The sequence below is a fragment of the Amblyomma mixtum genome, chromosome 2 (genome assembly GCF_055824585.1).
Source record: "Amblyomma mixtum isolate Tamu chromosome 2, ASM5582458v1, whole genome shotgun sequence".
In the NCBI taxonomy this organism is placed as follows: Eukaryota; Metazoa; Arthropoda; class Arachnida; order Ixodida; family Ixodidae; genus Amblyomma; species Amblyomma mixtum.
This window is the reverse complement of record NC_143013.1, coordinates 309,196,679-309,215,279: the sequence shown is the minus strand read 5'-3', so window position 1 is coordinate 309,215,279 and position 18,601 is coordinate 309,196,679. Positions and strand designations below refer to the sequence as shown.

The 18,601-nt window shown below is 49.1% G+C and overlaps 1 protein-coding gene across 5 annotated transcripts in view; it reads left to right on the top strand.

Annotated features, from left to right (window-relative positions):
* LOC149364912 (uncharacterized) overlaps positions 1-18,601 on the top strand; it is a 112,692-nt gene that overhangs the window by 79,367 nt on the left and 14,724 nt on the right. For 4 of the 5 annotated variants that reach the window (XM_089574888.1, XM_089574890.1, XM_089574887.1 and 1 more), the window contains exon 2: positions 17,413-17,500. In XM_089574888.1, coding sequence (XP_089431014.1) covers positions 17,443-17,500 — 58 coding nt within the window. In that variant the 5' untranslated portion in view covers positions 17,413-17,442. Of the gene's footprint in view, positions 1-6,776; positions 6,899-17,412; positions 17,501-18,601 lie in introns of those variants that run through there. The other variant, XM_089574891.1, reaches the window with a different exon arrangement.

Here is an 18,601-nt window from a genome sequence, read left to right as displayed (position 1 = left end):
TTTTGTTCTGTTCCGCCAGCCCTAGCTTGAGGTAGGGGACGGCGTAAACTATTCTGCTTATCACGAAGGCCTGAACCATTCGGCAGAGATCTTTCTCTTTGACCCCCCGTCTTTTGTTAGCTATTCGCCTTATGAGCCTGGTTGTCATGTTAATTGTCGACTTAAGTCTGTTTACTGTATCTGTGTTCTTTCTGTTGTCCTGCATTATAAGTCCTAGGACCCTGATTTTGTCAACTCTGGCTACTGGAGTCTCATTGACCTGTACGAGAATGTCTCCTGCGTTGGTATCGCGTTTGCTAGCCCGCCGGATCACCAGAAAATTTCGGATTTGCTTGGCGAACATTTTAATCCTGCCCATTCCGCGTATACTCGCTCGTAATGCCTCCCACGGCTGTGACAACCTCGCGATATACTTGCATAGACCTTTTCATCGAGAGCCATGCATTGGCAAAGCAATTTATCTATTTCTCTGACCTCAAAGCTTCCTTCACCACAATCAAGAACTGTTAGTGGAGTGTTTCTTGAGGAAAGAATATGTGGGAAAAATTACAAGTTGTCTGTTAATTGTACACAGATGTCTTGCTCGAATTCTTTGCCTCATACTATCGAAAAGCTGAAACAGCGGATGTGCTGCGCTCAAATTTCGCATTAGGAAGTAACGTAATCATCGGCAATTTTATTGCGAAAGCAATACTACTTGCACTTTCAGCCCGTCGCGTAGCGAGGTCGGTAGCCCATATTAGCAGATCAGATCGGATCGGATCTGATTCGGATCGAATCGCCGATATATCACCACAAGTATAACCACCAGCTACACCACCAGCTACACTACCAGCTGCACTACCAGCCGAACCATGGCGTAGTCAGCTACACTACCAGCTGAACCATGGAGAAGCTACGGATATTAAGGTTAACGCCTCAGCAGTTGTCGACAGAAATGTCACGCTTTTCAATTGGTCGATTGATTGATTGATAACAACTTTTATTTCCACCGATGTAGGAGGCCCCCTACTCCCCGTCCCTGGCACGCAGGCCTAGGGGACGGGGGACGGGACCTCCGCGACTAAAGAGTGGCGAAGATACATTGTCTCTTCGCGGCTTCAGCCGCCAGGCGGACAGCTCGTTTCTGGTCGGCGGGGACCTCGCTTCGCAGAAGGGCCTCCCAGGCTTCTCTACTCTTAATATTGTCCTCAGCACCCGGGGATCCAGGGCATTGCCAAATTATATGATCGAGGGTCCCTCTCGCTCCGCAGGTCAATTGGTCAAGTTTCAATTGGTCAAGTTTCAATTGGTGGTTTCAATTGGTCAATTGGTCAAGTTTCAATTGGTCAAGTTTCAATTGGTCGAAACGGTCGTGACGTCACAGTGCGCGAATTTCAAACGGGCCAATTGTACTTTGGCTACTAACCATGCAACCAATTAATGGATCGTATAGTGATGCTCCAGGTAAGTGGGACTGAGTTTAGTTAATTGCTTACTTAACCAATTAGCCTAATTAACCTTTCTAGTCAGACCAGATAAATAAATAAAACCGAGTAGGAAATTGGCCGAGCTTGGGAATTGAACCCCGGTCTCCGGAGTGCGAGGCGGGCACGCTACCACTCCGCCATGCCAGCTTTTTTTTTTAATTGCATTTTCACAACGTGTACAAAGAAGTAAAACTTGTCAGCAACACTTGCACTGACACGGCAGGTTAAAATTTTTTCAGTTCAACCAAGTCATCCAACACATTTAACCAAGTTGGCTGATCAGGCAGTGCCTGATACACTTCCCTCAGACGTATGACACCTTCAATGAAATGCTCGCGTGGAGATCTCACAACTACTTCTGCATTGTTGAATTGTGTCCTTGTTTTCCATAAACTATGGAGGCCAAGGAGCATAACAGTGTCATAAGGGATGTCCTGTTTTCCTACCGGTAAGAACCTGATGCCATGCGGGTGTAGCGGTAAATCTTTCTTTAATGTTCTCTGAAGCACATTCCAGAAAAAAACCGCATCCCAACAATCTAAAAATACGTGATCTATTGTTTCAGGTTTTTTACATAGAAAGCAACCTGTTGACCAAGGGACAAAGAGTCCTTTATCATGCTTCCATGTTTTGACCGACAGAGTTCCGGTATGAAGTTTCGGAATGAACAAAGGCGCGTCTAGTGAATACGGTGTCTTCGTTCACTTCCATCTTCCTCCCTTCAAGTTAGGGCGAGGTTTAGGTGTCCACCGAGATATGAGAGACATATAATTTCCTTACCTCAAAAACCAATTTACCGACGAGCAAGGCGTAGAACCGAACGGGTGATGGCGTTCTATGGACTCTCTGGCAGCGTTGCAAGACACTGTCGCGTTCCGTTCTTAGAGGCGAAGCTTAACATCTTAACCACACATCAGTGACACAAGCAGCAACACTGCGCTTAAGGCTTTTGCCACACCGCACTTTAGGTCAACAAAGTGCCCCCCTGAATTTTGCTTTCGCAATTACCGGGCTTAACCAAGCTAAGCCACAGCCATTTTATTTTTCAGGCCATCGCAGTCAGTCGTACCAAGACACCCGTGGAGGTGGTTTTCACTTCCATCTTCCTTCATTCTTTCCATCCTTCACGCCACGGTTCAGGTGTCCACTGAGAAGGGAGAGATTTACTGCGCCTTTACTCTCTCCGTAGCCTCAAAGTTCTCGTCCTACTAACATATTGTAGAACCTCAAACAAATCCGCGTTGTTTCCTCTTTCTGGGCCGGAGTTCCTCATGTTAATGATTACTAATTAGAAGAGTCAAGCAGCTAGCGGTATATACCACCACTTTAGAGCCTCTGCCGGGGAAATACAGGCAGCACTTTGAAAACTTTTTCCTCAGGTCCAGTCCACTTAAGGACGCCTCGGAAGGAAGCGTGCCGGCGGTTGAAGAGCGGTGCATTCAATATTTAACTGTCCGTATCCAAATCACCTGTGTTTCGTATGCGCGTATGAAATGCGTAGCTGGCAGATGGAAGGCAGGGAATGAGTTATGAGAAAACTGCTGAGCGCGGTATATTATAAATGGAGACCCAGAAGCTTAAAAAGAACTTTGTAGAGGTGGCAAATAATTCTGGCACACAAGGTTCTCTATACATGCAACAAAAAAGTTCTTAAGCCAGTAGCACTGGGCAGTTTACAAATTCGCGTCTGTCATAGAATTCGGTCTCAACAAGGGACTGTTAACTAACCTTTCCGCAAGAGGAGGTATGCCCTCGTTTTTTACGGCTTCAGCATGTAGTTTAAAAATTCACGTCTGTCATAGAATTCGGACTCAAGATGGAGCTGTTAACTAACCTTTCCGTTTTTTACGGCTTCAGCATGCGACCGTTCGGCACTGGTGCGTTATACTTCAAATCAGTACACCGGGTTCTTGTACCACATCCACCCAGTCTACTCTTTAAAGAAAGAAAAATGTCGTTCGTTCCTTCAAGCAAGGTGGTCGCTATTGGTGACGTGCCTCTCTCTTGGACGAAAGGTCTTATATACGCATGCTGCAAAGCCAATACTGCAGAAGGCCAAAAATTTTTAAGGCGGGAGCCTTTAATGCCTCATCGTTGTAAGCAGAAGTTGTCGACAGAAAATGTCACGCTTTTCAATTGGTCGTGACGTCACAGTGCGCGAATTTCAAACAGGGCCAATTGTACTTCGGCTACTAACCATGCAACCAATTAAAGGGATTGTATAGTGATTCTCGAAGTTAGTGGGACTTACTTAACCAATTAGCCTAATTAACCTTCCTAGTCAGACCAGATAAATAAATAAAACCGAGTAGGAAATTGGCCGAGCTCGGGAATCGAACCCCAGTCTCCGGAGTGCGAGACGAGCACGCTAACCACTCCGCCATGCTAGCTTTTTTTTAAAGGCGAAAGCCTTTAATGTCTCATCGTTGTAAGCAGCAGTTGTCGACAGAAATGTCACGCTTTTCAGTTGGTCGAAATGATCGTGACGTCACAGTGCGCCAATTTCAAACGGGGCCAATTGTACTGCGGCTAGTAACCATGCAACCAATTGAAGGGATCATATAGTGATGCTCCAAGTGGGACTGAACTTAGTTAATTGCTTAATTTCCCAATTAGCCTAATTAACTTTTTTAGTCAGGCCATATAAATAAATAAAACCGAGTAAGAAATTGGTCGAGCTCGGGAATCGAACCCCGGTCTTCGGAGTGCGAGACGAGCATGCTATCCACTCCGCCATGCCAGCTCGATGGCTTGGAATGAACAAAGGCGCGTCTAGTGAATACGGTGTCTTCGCTCACTGCCATCCTCCTCCCTTCCCTTCCGGCGAGGTTTAGGTGTCCACCAATTTACCGACGAGCAAGGTGTAGAACCGAATGGGCGATAGCGTTCTATGGACTCCCTGGCAGCGTTGCAAGACGCTGTCGCGTTCCACTCTTAGAGGCGAAGCTTAACATCTTAACCACACATCAGTGACCGCACTTTAGGTCAAAAAAGTGCACCCCCCCCCCCCCCCCTGAATTTTGGCGGGTGTCCACCGAGATATGTGAGACAGTTACTGCGTAATTTTCTTTCCTCAAATACAATTTTCATTTTCTTCATTACGGACCATCTTTGTCTTTCTTCTTTCACTCCCACTTCCTCCCTTCCTCTACGGTGCGGTTCAGGTGTACACCGAGATGACAGAGAATTACTGCGCCATTTCCTTTCCTCAAAAACCGTTGCGTTCAAACGGCACGGCATCGCGCCGAACGGGTGGTGGGGTTCCGTGGACTCCTTGGCAGCGCTACAACACGCTGTCGCGTTCCACTCCTAAAGGCGAAGCGTAAGCGTCATTAATTAGCAGTTAATTAGTATTTAGGCATTAATTAGTGATTGACCACTAATTAGTGATTTGTCATCACTTAGTAATTAGTACTCAATTACATGTGACGCCACCAGTGCCACAGAAGCAGTCAAAGTGGTGCGGAAAACGCTTTCGCCTCTACGCACTTTAGACAGTCTAAGTGCCCCTGAATTTTTTTTCTTCTTTATTGTCCGCCATTCCAAGCCATCGAGCTAGCTCCGCCATGCTAGCTCGGTGGCCTGGAATGAACAAAGGCGCGTCTAGTGAATACGGTGTCTTCGTTCACTCCCATCTTCCTCCCTTCCCGTTACGGCGAGGTTTAGGTGACCACCGAGATATGAGACACTGATACATTTGCTTTCCTCAAAAACCAATTTACCGACGAGCAAGGCGTAGAACCTTTCCTCAAAAAGCGTTGCATTCAAAAAGCAACGCATTGCGCCTAACGGGTGGTGGCGTTCCGTGGACCGCCTGGCAGCGCTACAACAGGCTCTCGCGTTCCACTCCTAAAGGCGAAGCTAAAGCGTCATTAATTGGCAGCTAATTTAGTGCACCAACATAGTGTGCAGTGAACAATCGCGTAGCAGAATGCAGCACTCAGGCTTTCGCCTTTCACCACTTTAGCCGCTAAAGTTCCTCGTAATTTTTTTACTTGTCATGTCCGGCTCCAGGATTGAACTTCAGGAGGAACGTAGCCACTGTATCTCACAGTGTGTGAAGCTACGTAAGAACCCCCCAGTGCGCCGATGTAATGACGTAATATCCCTATTCTAACGCGCATCCGATCTCTATCACGCAACCCATTCGTAGTGGGGCCTCGGTTTTGTATCCGATTGTAACGGGCATGCCGTTTCGAGGCTCGATTTTCACGAGAAAAAAAAAGCACTTCAGTTTCTACAAGACGCACGCATGATCACCCGCATCGCCAACAGGCGACATGGCATGCGTGAAGAGGACACACTCAAGCTAGTCAGAAACCTGATAGTTAGCCGAATCACGTACAGCCTACCCTACCAGTGCCTCAACAAAAGCGCATGCCCTGCTACGCAAAGCGTATAAGACAGCGCTCCGACTACCGTGCAGCACGTCTGCTGAAAAACTCATGGCCCTGGGATTACATAACAACTTTGAGGGAGCTACGAAAGGCGCATCTTGAGACGCAAACACTCAGGCTGTTGCAGACAACGACTGGAAGAGCTCTCCTACAGAGGCTCGGATACCGCGAGCAGATTTGAGAAATGACGAGCCCGGAAACGATCCCCGACGAGCTTCGCAAGACCCTCAAGGTAGCGCCAATACCAAGAAACATGGATCCCAACCTCCATTGAGGCAGAAGGGAAGCAAGGGCCGAACTCATCGAGAGAACATACGCTCCTCAAAGCACGACCGCGTATGCAGACGCGTCTTGAAGAGGAAGAGACGCCAAAATCGCAGTGGCGGCAGTGGTCGATTCGTCTGTACGCGAAATGACCAGCGTGTCTCTGCGAGACTGCACAGCTGCAGAGGCCAAGGAAGTAGCCGTTGCTCTAGCGGTGGCGGAGGGCTATAGAACCGGGCGGTCGCTAACAATACTCACGGACTCTCAGACAGTCTGCCGAAATTACATGAATGACAGGATAGGTCGTCACGCGCTCCGTATACTCCTCGCAGCGAGTGACAGAATTAAAAACCACGAAGAAGGAAACGACAAGATCACACACACAATTGTGTGGGTACCGGGGCACATGGGGGTGGCAGCGAACCAAAAGGCTAACAGGATAGCTCGGCGATACATTACTTTCCAAGCATCCGACTGTCGTGTTAAGCCGGGGGGGCGTAGCCGAACGCGAGCTTGAGCGCTGTCCGAGGAAGCAGTCCAGACACCGTGTTCCCAGGTGATGAAAGAAGCCCCCCTTTATTATCGCACTAAACTTTTATACACTCGCGTCACACGACCACAGATCCACTATCGCAGTCGCAGCTGACGATGCCTGCTGACGTCACGCAAGCATGAACAAATGATCTCAGCACACCGACGAGACCACGGAACTCGCGCCAGCACCCCAGGAATACTCGGCCATGATGGATGGAAAACTTTATTAAGCAAGTGAGTTTGGACCGTACAAGGTCTCAGGGCCACCGCACAGCCCTCACATTACGCGCATGTGTCCAGGCCACGTAGGGCCATGGCACTGGCACCCCAGTTCACACAGCGAAGTTGCGCGTCCGGGTCCTGCGACGCAAGGAGGGCCTCCCATTCCTCCCATGTACCGATGGCGGGCTTTCCCTGCGGGGGAGGATCGGCAGGGCAGCCGAAGAGGTTGTGGTCTAGGGTGGCGTGCGGTTCTCCGCAGAGAGTGCACTCTGGGGAAACATGGCGGAAGTGGGATAGAAGCTGAGGGGTAGGAAGAGTTCGGGTCTGGAGTCGCCTCCAGAGGATTTGTTGGGAGTGGGATAGGCGGGGGTGGGGAGGGGGATAGAGTCGGCGGGCAAGGCGTGCTTGTTGAGTTAGTTCTGAGAACGTGTGCCATACTAGAAAACTACAGAGGCAGAAGAATGCGATATCCCCCGCCGCACAAATTTCTCAGCAGAGAAGAAGCTGTCACTTGGAGACAATTACAAACAGGCTCTTACCCAAGCTTACATATACTGAACAAAGTGCACCCTACGATATACGCGGGCAAATGTCCCTGGTGCGGTGAAAAACCCACTCTATATCACATCACATGAGCCTGCCAAAACAGACGCGGTCCTGAAAATACAAAACCCGAGTGCGGAGCAACGGGAGACTCTGCTGTCCAGCAAACACTGTGAAGACCAACAAGGTCTGGTACAGCGAGCTCAACGGGCGGCAGTGGCCAGCAGAGCCCTGGACTGATGGCAACCGACCATTGATTAGAGGTGGACGACTTCGACACAGAAGACTCCTGAGAAGAGAACGTCTCTGAAGATGCCCCCAAACCACAGTAAAAAGCACTAGAGTAAAATAAACTTTCCCTTCCTTTCTTCAGGTCAACGCAGCCAGTCGCACCAAGACACCCGTCGAGGTGGTTTTCACTTCCATCTTCCTTCTTTCTTTCCATCCCTCACGCCGCGGTTCAGGTGTCCACTGAGAAGGGAGAGATTTACTGCGCCTTTACTCTCTCCGTAGCCTCAAAGTTCTAGTCCTACTAACATATTGTAAACCTCAAACAAATCGGCGTTGTTGCCTCTTTCTCGGCCTGGAGTTTCTCATATTATGATTATTAATTAAAAGCGTCATTTAGCTAGCGGAATTTATCACCATTTTGGAGTATGGCAGTAATGCCTGGAAATACAGGCACCACTTTTAAAGGTTTACCATTAGGTCCAGCCCACTTAAGGACGCCTCGGAAGGAAGCGTGCCGGTGGTTGAAGAGTTGTACGTTCAAATTTTAACTGTGCACATCCAAAACGCCGGTGCTTTCGGCTTGCACATTTGAATTGCGTAGCAGGGCTTTGTAAGGAGGAATTGAGAAAAATTCAGGGGAGCGCTTCATTGACCTACAGCGCGGAGAGGCGAAAGCCTTAAGTGCGGTGTTGCTGCTAGTGTCACTGATGTGGGTTTACGATGTTAAGCTTCACCTCTGAATGTGGAACGCGATAGCGTCCTGCAACGCTGCCAGAGAATCCACAGAACGCCATCGCCCGTTCGGCTCTACGCCTTGCTCGTCGATAAATTGGTTTTTGCGGAATGGAAATTTATCTGTCTCGCATATCTCGGTGGGCACCTGAACCTCGCCGTAAGGGAAGGGAGGAAGATGGGAGTGAACGAAGACGCCGTATTAGCTAGACTCGCCTTTGTTCATTCCAAACCATCGAGCTGGCATGGCGGAGTGGTTACCATGCTCGTCTCGCACTCCGAAGACCCTGGTTCGATTCCCGAAGTCGACCAAATTCTTTCTCGGTTTTATTGCGAAAGCAATACTGCTCACTCTTTGAGCCCTTCAGCGTAGCGCGGCGGTGGACACGTTTGACCTTTAGTGTGACCTTAGACGTGACGTCATACTAGCTGCGAAAAACCCAGCTCGGCTGGTCAGTGTAGAGCGGCGGTAGACGCGGCGGGCGGTGAGCCTCTCGCTTCTCCCACTATATAGAGGCGCTGCGGTAGGAGTGACGTCACACCATCTGTGGAAGAGAAGGGCCCCAACCAACACCCTCTAAAAAGAGGGTGTTGCATCGCGCCGAACGGATGGTGGTGTTCCGTGGACTCCCTGGCACCGCTACAACACGCTGTCGCGTTCCACTCCTAAAGGCGAAGCTTAAGCGTCTTTAATCAGCAGTTAATTAGTATTCAGGCACAAATCACTAATTAACCATTAGTTAGTGATTTGTCGTCACTTAGTAATTAGTACTCAATTACATGTGACGCCACCAGTACCACAGAAGCAGTCAAAGTGGTGCGGAAAACGCTTTCGCCTCTACGCACTTTAGACCGTGAAAGTGCCCCCTGAATTTTTTTCAGCAGCGTCCGCGCGGTTGTTGCTGCGACGCGCATCTTTTCTTTCCCTTTTCTCTTTCCTCTGATCTTTGAACTCTCCTCTATCTGCACGTGGTAGCGGTGGTGGCTTGGCTCGAGCCAGTAGGCAGGCCCCGTGCAATTTCCATTTCATCCTTCTCAGTCACAACAACAAAACAACCGTCGGCGCAGAGCGGCGGTAGACACGGCGGATGCGGGCTGAAGAAACGGATGAAGTTGCTCTCGCAATTTCCGGGCTTAACCAAGCTTAGCCTCTGCCAATTTTTTTATTTCCTCGAGCTATCCTGTCGGCCTCTTGGTTCCCCGCCACCCCCGTGTGCCCCGGTACCCACACAATTTTGTGTGGGATCTTGTCGTTTTGTTCTTCCTGGTTTTTAATTCTGCCGCTCGCTGCGAGGAGTATACGGAGCGTGTGACGACCTATCCTGCCATTCATGTAATTTCGGCAGGCTGTATGAGAGTCCGTGAGTATTGTTGGTGACCGCCCGGTTCTATAGCCCTCCGCCACCGCTAGAGCAACGGCTACTTCCTCGGACTCTGCAGCTGTGCAGCCTCGGAGAGACGCGCCGGTCATTTCGCGTAAAGACGAATCGACCACCGCTTCTACAGCGATTTTGGTATCTCCTCCTCTCCAAGACGCGTCTGCATACGCGGTCGTGCTTTGAGGAGCGTATGTTTTCTCGATGAATTCGGCCCTCGCTTTTCTTCTGCCTCGATGGAGGTTGGAATCCATGTTTTTTTGGTATTGGCGCTACCTTGAGGGTCTTGCGAAGCTCGTCGGGGATCGTTGCCGTCCTCGACATTTCTCGCATCTGCTCGCGGTATCCGAACCTCTGCAGGAGCGCTCTTCCAGTCGTTGTTTGCAACAGAGGCGGACACACAATATGGATGGATGGATTGGATGGATGTAAACAACTTTATTACACACACGCAACAAAAAATTCTTCCAGGGTGGTCCCCTACTGGTCCAAGAGTCCACGGGCTTGTGCTTCACGTAAAGCCCGATCCACCAGCCATTTCTGGCCGGCGGACTGAGCGGTCCGTAAGGCAGCCTCCCAGGAAGAATGAGTGGGATTGGGGATGGGGGGGGTACTTCTCCATACATGCCAACAAAAAAGCTCTTAAGCCAGTAGCGCTGCGGTAGTTTAAAAATTCGCGCCTGTCATAGAATTCGGAATTCAGCATGCGACCGTTCGGGACTGGTGTGTTATACTTCAAATCAGTACACCGGGTTCCTGTACCACATCCATCCAGTCTACACTTTAAAAAAAAGAAAATTGCCGATGATTACGTTACTTCCGAATGCGAAATTCGAGCGCAGCTCATCAGATGTTATAGCTTTTCGATACATTGAGGCAAATTCGAGCAAGACATGTGTGTACAATTACAGACTTGTTATTTTTCACACATATTCCTTTTACAAGAAACACTCCACTAACCGTTCTTGATTGTCATGAAGGAAGCTTTGTGGACGGAGAAATAGATGGATATATGCTCGACTTGCTGCCCCAATGCCTGGTTCTCAAAGTCGAAGTCTGCGCAAGTATTTCGCGAGGTTGTCACAGCTGTGGGAGGTGGTGGTGGTGAAAACTTTTAATTGCTGAAATAGAGATTGGGAGCCAAAGAGTGGCCCTGCTACATGGTCGGCGTCCCTAGTCCGGGACACCGCATGGCAATGCCCCGTCTCTCGCCCGTTTCACCAGAGCTCTCCCTTTGGGACTCAAGCGAGGAGCAGTTGAGGAGGGCAGTCTCCCATGCCTATCTGGAAGGGGTAGGGGAAGAGGGGAGGTGGGGATTTTGTGTACATGCCCACACCATGTGGAAGATATCACAGGTCTCCCCACGGCGCGGGCATCGCCCATCCGTGTTAGGATCGTAATGTTTTAAGATTGCAGGACAGAGTAGAGTACCTGTCTGCAGGCGCCTTAAAGTTCGCTCCTCCGTCTTACTCAGCCCCTTTGCAGGGGCCGGGAAAAGGCGGTGGTTGTCGTTATAATGCGTTATTATTTCCCTGAATCGCAGCAGCGGCTGGTTAGTCTCCGAGCCAGAAGAGCTGGGATGAGGAGCCCGGTGAATAAGCGCTCGGGCAGCCGCGTCAGCGGCCTCATTACCTCGTAAGCCCTGATGGCCAGGAGCCCAAATGATTCTTTTCGGTGTTGGATCCGTGGCAGTCCGTCTTAGAATGCAAGCAGCTAAGGAGGAGATCTCCCCTGCCAAGTAATGATCACATGCTTTTCGGGAGTCCGTAATGATGATTCTCGAATTGGCGTGGGCGGCAGCAAGCGCTATCGCTGTTACGAGCAAGAGGAACGTAATGTTCCCCTGCAAAAGTGTTAAGCAATTCCCGCTTGTCTTTATATCTACATTAAAGTCCCCACCCACCCTGCCACCCTGGCAGGTAGCAGCGTTTCTGGCACAACGTTGTCAATGCCAAAGCATGCAGCGCACATCTTTCACTACCGCCACGGAGCTTAAAGCACTGCTCCAAGAGGGCAGTTATGCGCCTTCCCTCTGGTTCAGGTGTCCACCGATATGTGTGAGACAGATACTGCGCATTTCCTTTCCTCAAAAACTAATTTACAAATTTTACCCTCTGCTTTCCATGCCCCCGCTCTATTGATTTCGCAGCTGTGGAAGACAGATACTGCGCATTTTCTTTCCTCAAAAAATACCGAAGCCACTTTGGAAATTCTAATGTGTGCTTGGCGAAAGCCTTGTGGTCAACCCACTGCCGCTTCCCCGAACTGCTAGGCATGGAATCACTGGGCCGCTTCGCAGCAATGCGGCTCACTCACTCGCCTGCAACGAGACGTCTGGCGAAGGAGCGGCAGTGTAGCTGCCACCGCCGACGCGCGCGCGCTCGTTCTACCGCTACTGTGTGACGTCACGGTTGCTATGCACAGCTGCGCCCCCCACTGGCATGCCGGTTGCTAAGGGAGGGAGGAGGCTGCACTTTCACTTTCTTTTTTTCAAGCTCCCGCTCCATTGCTTTCGCAGCTTAAAGGGTGTCCACTGCTGGCTACAACAGTCGGTCAACGGCGACGCCGTGAAACGCAGAAACGGGCGCCTATAAGAGCTGCGCTCTAAAAATGTCGTTCGTTCCTTCAAGCAAGGTGGTCGTTATTGGTGACGTGCCTCTCTCATAGCAGCATCGCACGTTCTTGGACGAAAGGTCTTGCTGCAAAACCACTACTGCAGAAGGCCGGACATTTTTACTTGTCATGTTCATCTACAGGCTTGCACTTCAAGAAGAACGTAGCCACTGTATCTCAGAATGTGTGAAGCTACGTAAGAACTTCCCAGTGCGCAGTTGTAATGCCGTAATTTCCCTATTCTAACGCGCGTCCGATTTCTAGCACGCAACCCGTTCGTAGTAGGGCCTCGGTTTTGTATCCGATTGTAACGGGCATGCGGTTTCGAGACACGATTTTCACGAAAAAAAAAGCGCTTTAATTTCAGTTAAATAGAGTAAGTAGGAGCAATCGGATATAATAAATTGAAAAATGAACAGTACAGGCCTGTCGACGTAACGTGTGCTCCTGTCTGCAACTCTACACACTTGTTGAAATTCGGGCTTGTTGGTTCATACTTCGGAGCAATAGCACAAACAGGACAAGGGACCAAGAACGAGTAGACACACACAGCGCTGAGTGTGTCTACTCGTTCTTGGTCCCTTGTCCTGTTTGCGCCATTGCTCCGAAGTATCTACACACTTGCTTTGGTTATTTTTCTTCAGCGTACTGCGCGCCTTATTCTGGCAAATTAAAGTACTATGCGACCTGCATATGGCACATTACATGTTGTAGCGCGTCGCTTTTATGGATGGCCGCTCCGAAGTAACATTTCGCGCGAGAGCGCTGCAGCTCTAATCTGCAGCAGTCGAGACGACGAAAATTCCATTCGTAGCACTAATAACCTATTTGCTTATTGACAACTAATACGCAAACAGCTGTAATAAAGATGCATTGAACTGAAAATCTATGGGCTACTCTATTTTCTGCATTTCTTATTAGACTAACAGCTTATTAGTCATTGACAAGAAAATAAGTTATATTTTGTTCGAATTTGAATCTGACATGTTTCCTTGACACTGGGAGGCCAGAGAATTGCATTTACCTTACAAAAAATGTTTTAGACCGTCTATAGAGTGTCTATAGACTTCTGTGTATAATATCTATAGACTGTCTATAGACAAATCCTAAAGAACAGTCTATAGGCAATACAAATGCCATAGACAGTCTATAGACAATCTATAGATTTATGACCGTAATCTTTTAGTAGACTTTTGTCTATAGACAGTCTATAAACTATGAATAGACAAAAATCAATGTCTATAGGAAGTCAATAGAGTCAATAAGAAGTCTACAGACTGTCTACAGACCATTTTTATAAGGGTTGCAGGCCTGTCACCGCGAAAAACAGTCTCCTTTTGAAGCACGCATACAACAACGTCCTTTGCAAACTCTGTGACAAGACCAGGACATGCATGCTTTACACTTATCGTGTACAATTATAGGCAGACTTGTTTCTATAGTTGCGACGAAGGACGAATGAAATGGGAAGTCACGGGCCTGTCCCCTGAGTCAAGCTGAGCCACAATCGCAGCCATCGGCAGTCAGGGCAAAGTTGAAAGCAATGTAAGAGGAAATATTGACAACCGCGTCCACCTAAGCGACGACGCCAGCTTTATAAACTGATACTCCGGTGGCAAGGAGACGCCCGACTTGGACTTTTATGGTCCCTCTGACCAGAGCAGCCATGTGCGCTGGTGGTGAGTTGCTGACTACCGAAGCTATCTAAATAAATATTACGACTAGATAACCGTTTGGTCACTGCTACCCCTCCTTCTGGCCGACGTCTTTTCCTTCAGCGGCGGCCCTCTGTCCGCTGAAGAGCCAGACAGGCCAACAGGGGGCGACTTCTAATGTACAGAATACGACTTCTAACATGCACGCCTTCAGACCGTCAAGTCGTAAATCCAGTCATATATACCCCTCTTTGCAGCAGAACTTTAGGTGTATACACTATAGTTGCAGCGTCGCAGCGAAAAGTCTCGCCGCAGGTACACGTGGCGTGAAGGGACGAGACCAACAGAACTGCACTGCACTCACAAGTTAACTTTGTCTGCTAAATGGTAGAGCAGAAATCGGGGGTAATTTCTTAATAGAAATGCATTTGCGGAAAAGCGGCTGCAACTTTTTTTTCTTTTGTTTTTTTGAGCGTGTCAGGCGTTGTCCGCCGTACAGATGTGTGCAGGCTTTTCATTTAACAGCGCTGGAGCGGTGTGGTGCGAGACAAATAACGTGAAACCTTACTGCCGAACCTTGAGCATTGTACTCGTGCCTTTATCGCTCATGTTGCTATTTTTGCTATTTCTCAGAGCTTGAGGGCGACAGTTACCTGTGAAGACCACTACCTGCTGTGTTTCGCATCTTGTGCTCTGCGGACCACAACTTGAGCGCTCTAGACAAGCCTGCTCACGTCTGCACAAGCTTTGCCCATACGCACCTTATCTGTTATCTGTTTTGCTGCTCACACACTTCACAAGTGAGCGGAGTCAGATATACCATTACCTTTTTCTTTGCGTTGCAGAGAATGAGTGCAGTTTTTTTATTCGCACGAAAGAGAGCTGTAGCACCGTTCGGCGACTTCCTAGAAGCAACGGAAAGTAAGAAATCAAGAAAGTGGGTTTCAGTGCAGCTGCGTGGCTGGACAGCTCTCCGCGCGACGTCCTCTTTGTGCAGTCCTTTACGGCCACTCGTCCGCACAAAGTTCGCTCGTTCCCTCACTCACTCGTTCGCTGGACCGTTAATGAACTAATTAATTTGAGATAGGTCGGACACGCTCAATATTAGCTAGAATCCGCTGGCTGCGTCGTCAAAAAATCACGCCTGAGCAGCTCATGCGCACGGTCACAGTCTAGATGGCGGCAGCCGTCAACGTTCTCCTCTCGCGGGCCCCCGTCCGCTGTCGCCGAAATACGTTTACCATGGATAGTAAACAGTGTGTTTCGCCTAAGACTTTACACAATTTTTAAAAATTTGCTTTATCATTTAGAACAACGCTTTTTTTCGGCGTAGCATTGTCAGCGGTGAAGTACATCAGAATACAGCTAAGACCTGATAACCAGCAGGCTGGTTAACTATTGTTGTCAGAATGGGACCATCGGAACACAGACGCAGGACAAGAAAAAAGGAGGAACACACCCTCCTGACAACATTATGAACCAACTAGCCCAGCAATTTAAGTTTCTGGTTCTTTTTACCTATTACTGTTAGGCTTCGTAATTACTGAGAGGCGTGTAGCCCACTTCAAATAAATCCATATCAGTTTTTAGAATTTCGATAACGCGGTTACCCTCGGCGCTGTGGCCCAACAAATTCTGGCTATTTCGACGAGTTACGTGCACCGGAGAGGTTGCTTTGCCTGTAAGCTTCTCGAAAGCGCATGTATTCTGGCGCGATGTCGGCACCGTGTAGACGCATCGTGTAGAGGGTCGCTCCAAATTATTTTCGACCACCTTCGATTCGTTTAACAAGCGCTCACATCGCGCATCACAGTGATTTTTTTTTTTTTTTACATTCCGCATTTACACTTTCACCGTGCGCTGGCATTCGATCCCGCAACCTTGGGCTCAGCAGCCGCACCATCTGCCGTGGCTGTGTGTGTTCTGTCGGCGCAAATGCAAACCGGCGTTCATGGATGTTTCCCTGTAGGCTTTCTCAACATCAGTGGCAACGGAATGCTACGTATAGGCAAAGAATCCGCCACCAGAGCGTCTAAGTCAGCCGCGAAGAATTGCGGGTCTTTGCGGCTGATCAGTGTGTATGTTCCGTTGCCATTATAAGTTTGGCTTCTAGAATAGCTGTCGTGCTCGTGGCAACCTCACGTGGTCTCAGTGGCACGCCCTAAGGTTCGAAGAGACGCCGCCTTCTCCGTAGCACTTCCCAGTCGGCTCGGTATGCATCTTGCCTTTCGCGTCCATATACGGCCGACTGTTATCGCGCGGAAAGCGTATTTTATGCATTCAGTGCGAATTGCGGTGAAAATGGAACTTCTCTGCACTCGGTAGGGCTTCGAAGCATCGGGCTGAAGGGACACTAAGGACGGACTGAAGTTGGCCGAAATAGATTATCGAGTTCTAATGACAAAGAGGCTACTGCGATGATGCCAAGCGATTGACTGCGGTGACGCCAAGACATTACTGTTATGCGGATCTCTGAGCCTAGTCATGTCATTCACTTACAAACTGTGATCACGGAGTACGTCATTTTCATTCATGACATCACGAGTTTGAATCGAGTAACGGGGAATATAATGCTCCCTTTTTAAATGCACTTTTCTCAGCATTACATGTGTATCTTGAAGCTGCCCAAATATCAATATAGCCACAAAGAGCCACAGAACAAATTTTTACTGAGGACAAACATTGCATCGTGTTTTTCGCTGTGTCCCTTTGCAACAGACGGCGTGCTGCTATATGCTTCTCCGGGCCGCCCTCGATAATGTGTGGAGAAGTACTTCTCCTTTTGTGTTAATGAACTCCTTTGCTCTGCAACCTTTTGTGAGCCCCTTCGCTGACTGCGGCACCACACGTGCCAAGACCCGAAATAAGCGCTAGTCCAACGTTTAGAGGATCCCCCAAGGTGAAGTAGTTTTGTAATAAGAGAGTAATAAGGGAGTAATTTGTAGACGTCCGTCTGCTCTTGAGTGGATGCTAATTTGTAATTGCTCCCTTATTACAAATGATAAATACGGTCAGGCTTATCGACGGTTATGCACGAATCCCTCGTTTTGGCATGCGTGGCGCTAAGTCGCGTGTAAATGCAAGCATATCATGCTCAGCTCAGCTGTGAATCAATATCCTTAGTTGTAAGAGAGAAACGACTTTAGCCGATGGGTTACTCGTACGTTTTGACGCCACATTTGCATATGGCGGTATTCAGGCTTTCTCGAAAGGTAACAAGGCGTCAGAAGAGTGCGTTTTCCCGACCGTGGTGAACCCAGAAGCCCATGTCAACCATTATGCGATATTTCGAGCATCTGCTTTAAGTTACTGCGTAGCAGCGAGCCGTGTGCTGCAGCTGCTAATCGCCTCGTTCACACTTCGTGTCTCCCCGCAGCCGTGCCTATGACTGCCCCGGCGGCCGACGATGCTGTCGCAGCTGTGCCGAGCCCAGCTGTGGCCTAGCCGCAAGCGGAACTGTGCCGGTAAGTGTCTATATAAACTTCCGGAACGTTCGTCTCATTCCGCCTTTCCTTGTTAGGCAAGTGCTTTTCAGACACTATTGGAGAAGTGTGCTGGACAGCTGTGTGCGCGACGTTTTTTTCTCGGAACTGAATTCAGAGGCAGCGCATATCCGATGTTGTCTTAGCGCTGTTTTGTTCATAGCAGTGGTGCGGTGAAAGCGTTAAGGCGGGATGTATACAGATACGCGAAAACCTGTGGCCCCTTTCAGTACTTCATTTTGCTTGCTTTAAAATGCTTCCTTACCAGCTTCAGACGGCAGAGCTGTAGCTGGTATTGATTGCTTCCTGATAAACTTAACGCTACCGAAGGAAAATCAGAGGGTGGTTACGATTTTGTAACCGGCTTCAGCTGGCTTGTGATCGTGAAGAAATGAACGCATATCTAATTGTTGTTGGTTTTTTCAAGGCAGCGAATAACACTGCATTGTGATCGCTGAAAAGCGCTGTTGTGTGTTGCATATCTTTAGTAATATTCTTGCTTTTCAAGGCTTAGTTAATGCATTTTTCCTGGATGCAGCGACTGCTTCGAGGTCGGTCGCCTCTGAAACAATGGCGTTGGGAATGAGGTAGTCGGAGGCACCGCATGATTGGCCACCGCGGTGCCCTAGATGTTACGGAATCCGTCTCGTAATGTGGGAGGTGCATTTGTACCGCTGTGGCTTGCGGACGCCGATGCCATCGGCGCAAAACTGAGTAAGGAGTTAAGAACAGCTAACGCTGCCAAAAGGACACAGTTGGTACGTGAGACAGGCTTCGAGCGCTGTCTAAGAGGTCGATGCTACCCATGCAACTGAAAGCTAATCAAATGAATTGTCCTTCACTGCCGCTTCCTTCGCGCGGCTGGTCGCAGCGGATTCGCGACAGTGGTTTTAATGTCTCGCCCATGCATGCCGCGGTAGCAAGCACGCGAATCGCAGGATGCACGCCAACGGTAGCAGGATGGAAAGAAAGAAAAACAAGTGATCCCCCCCCCCCCCTTTCCGCTGAAAAACAAACAACAAAACAAACAGGGCAGATCTTTCCAGCTCCGCGCCGTACCTTCCGCGCTCTGCCTGCCTTTAG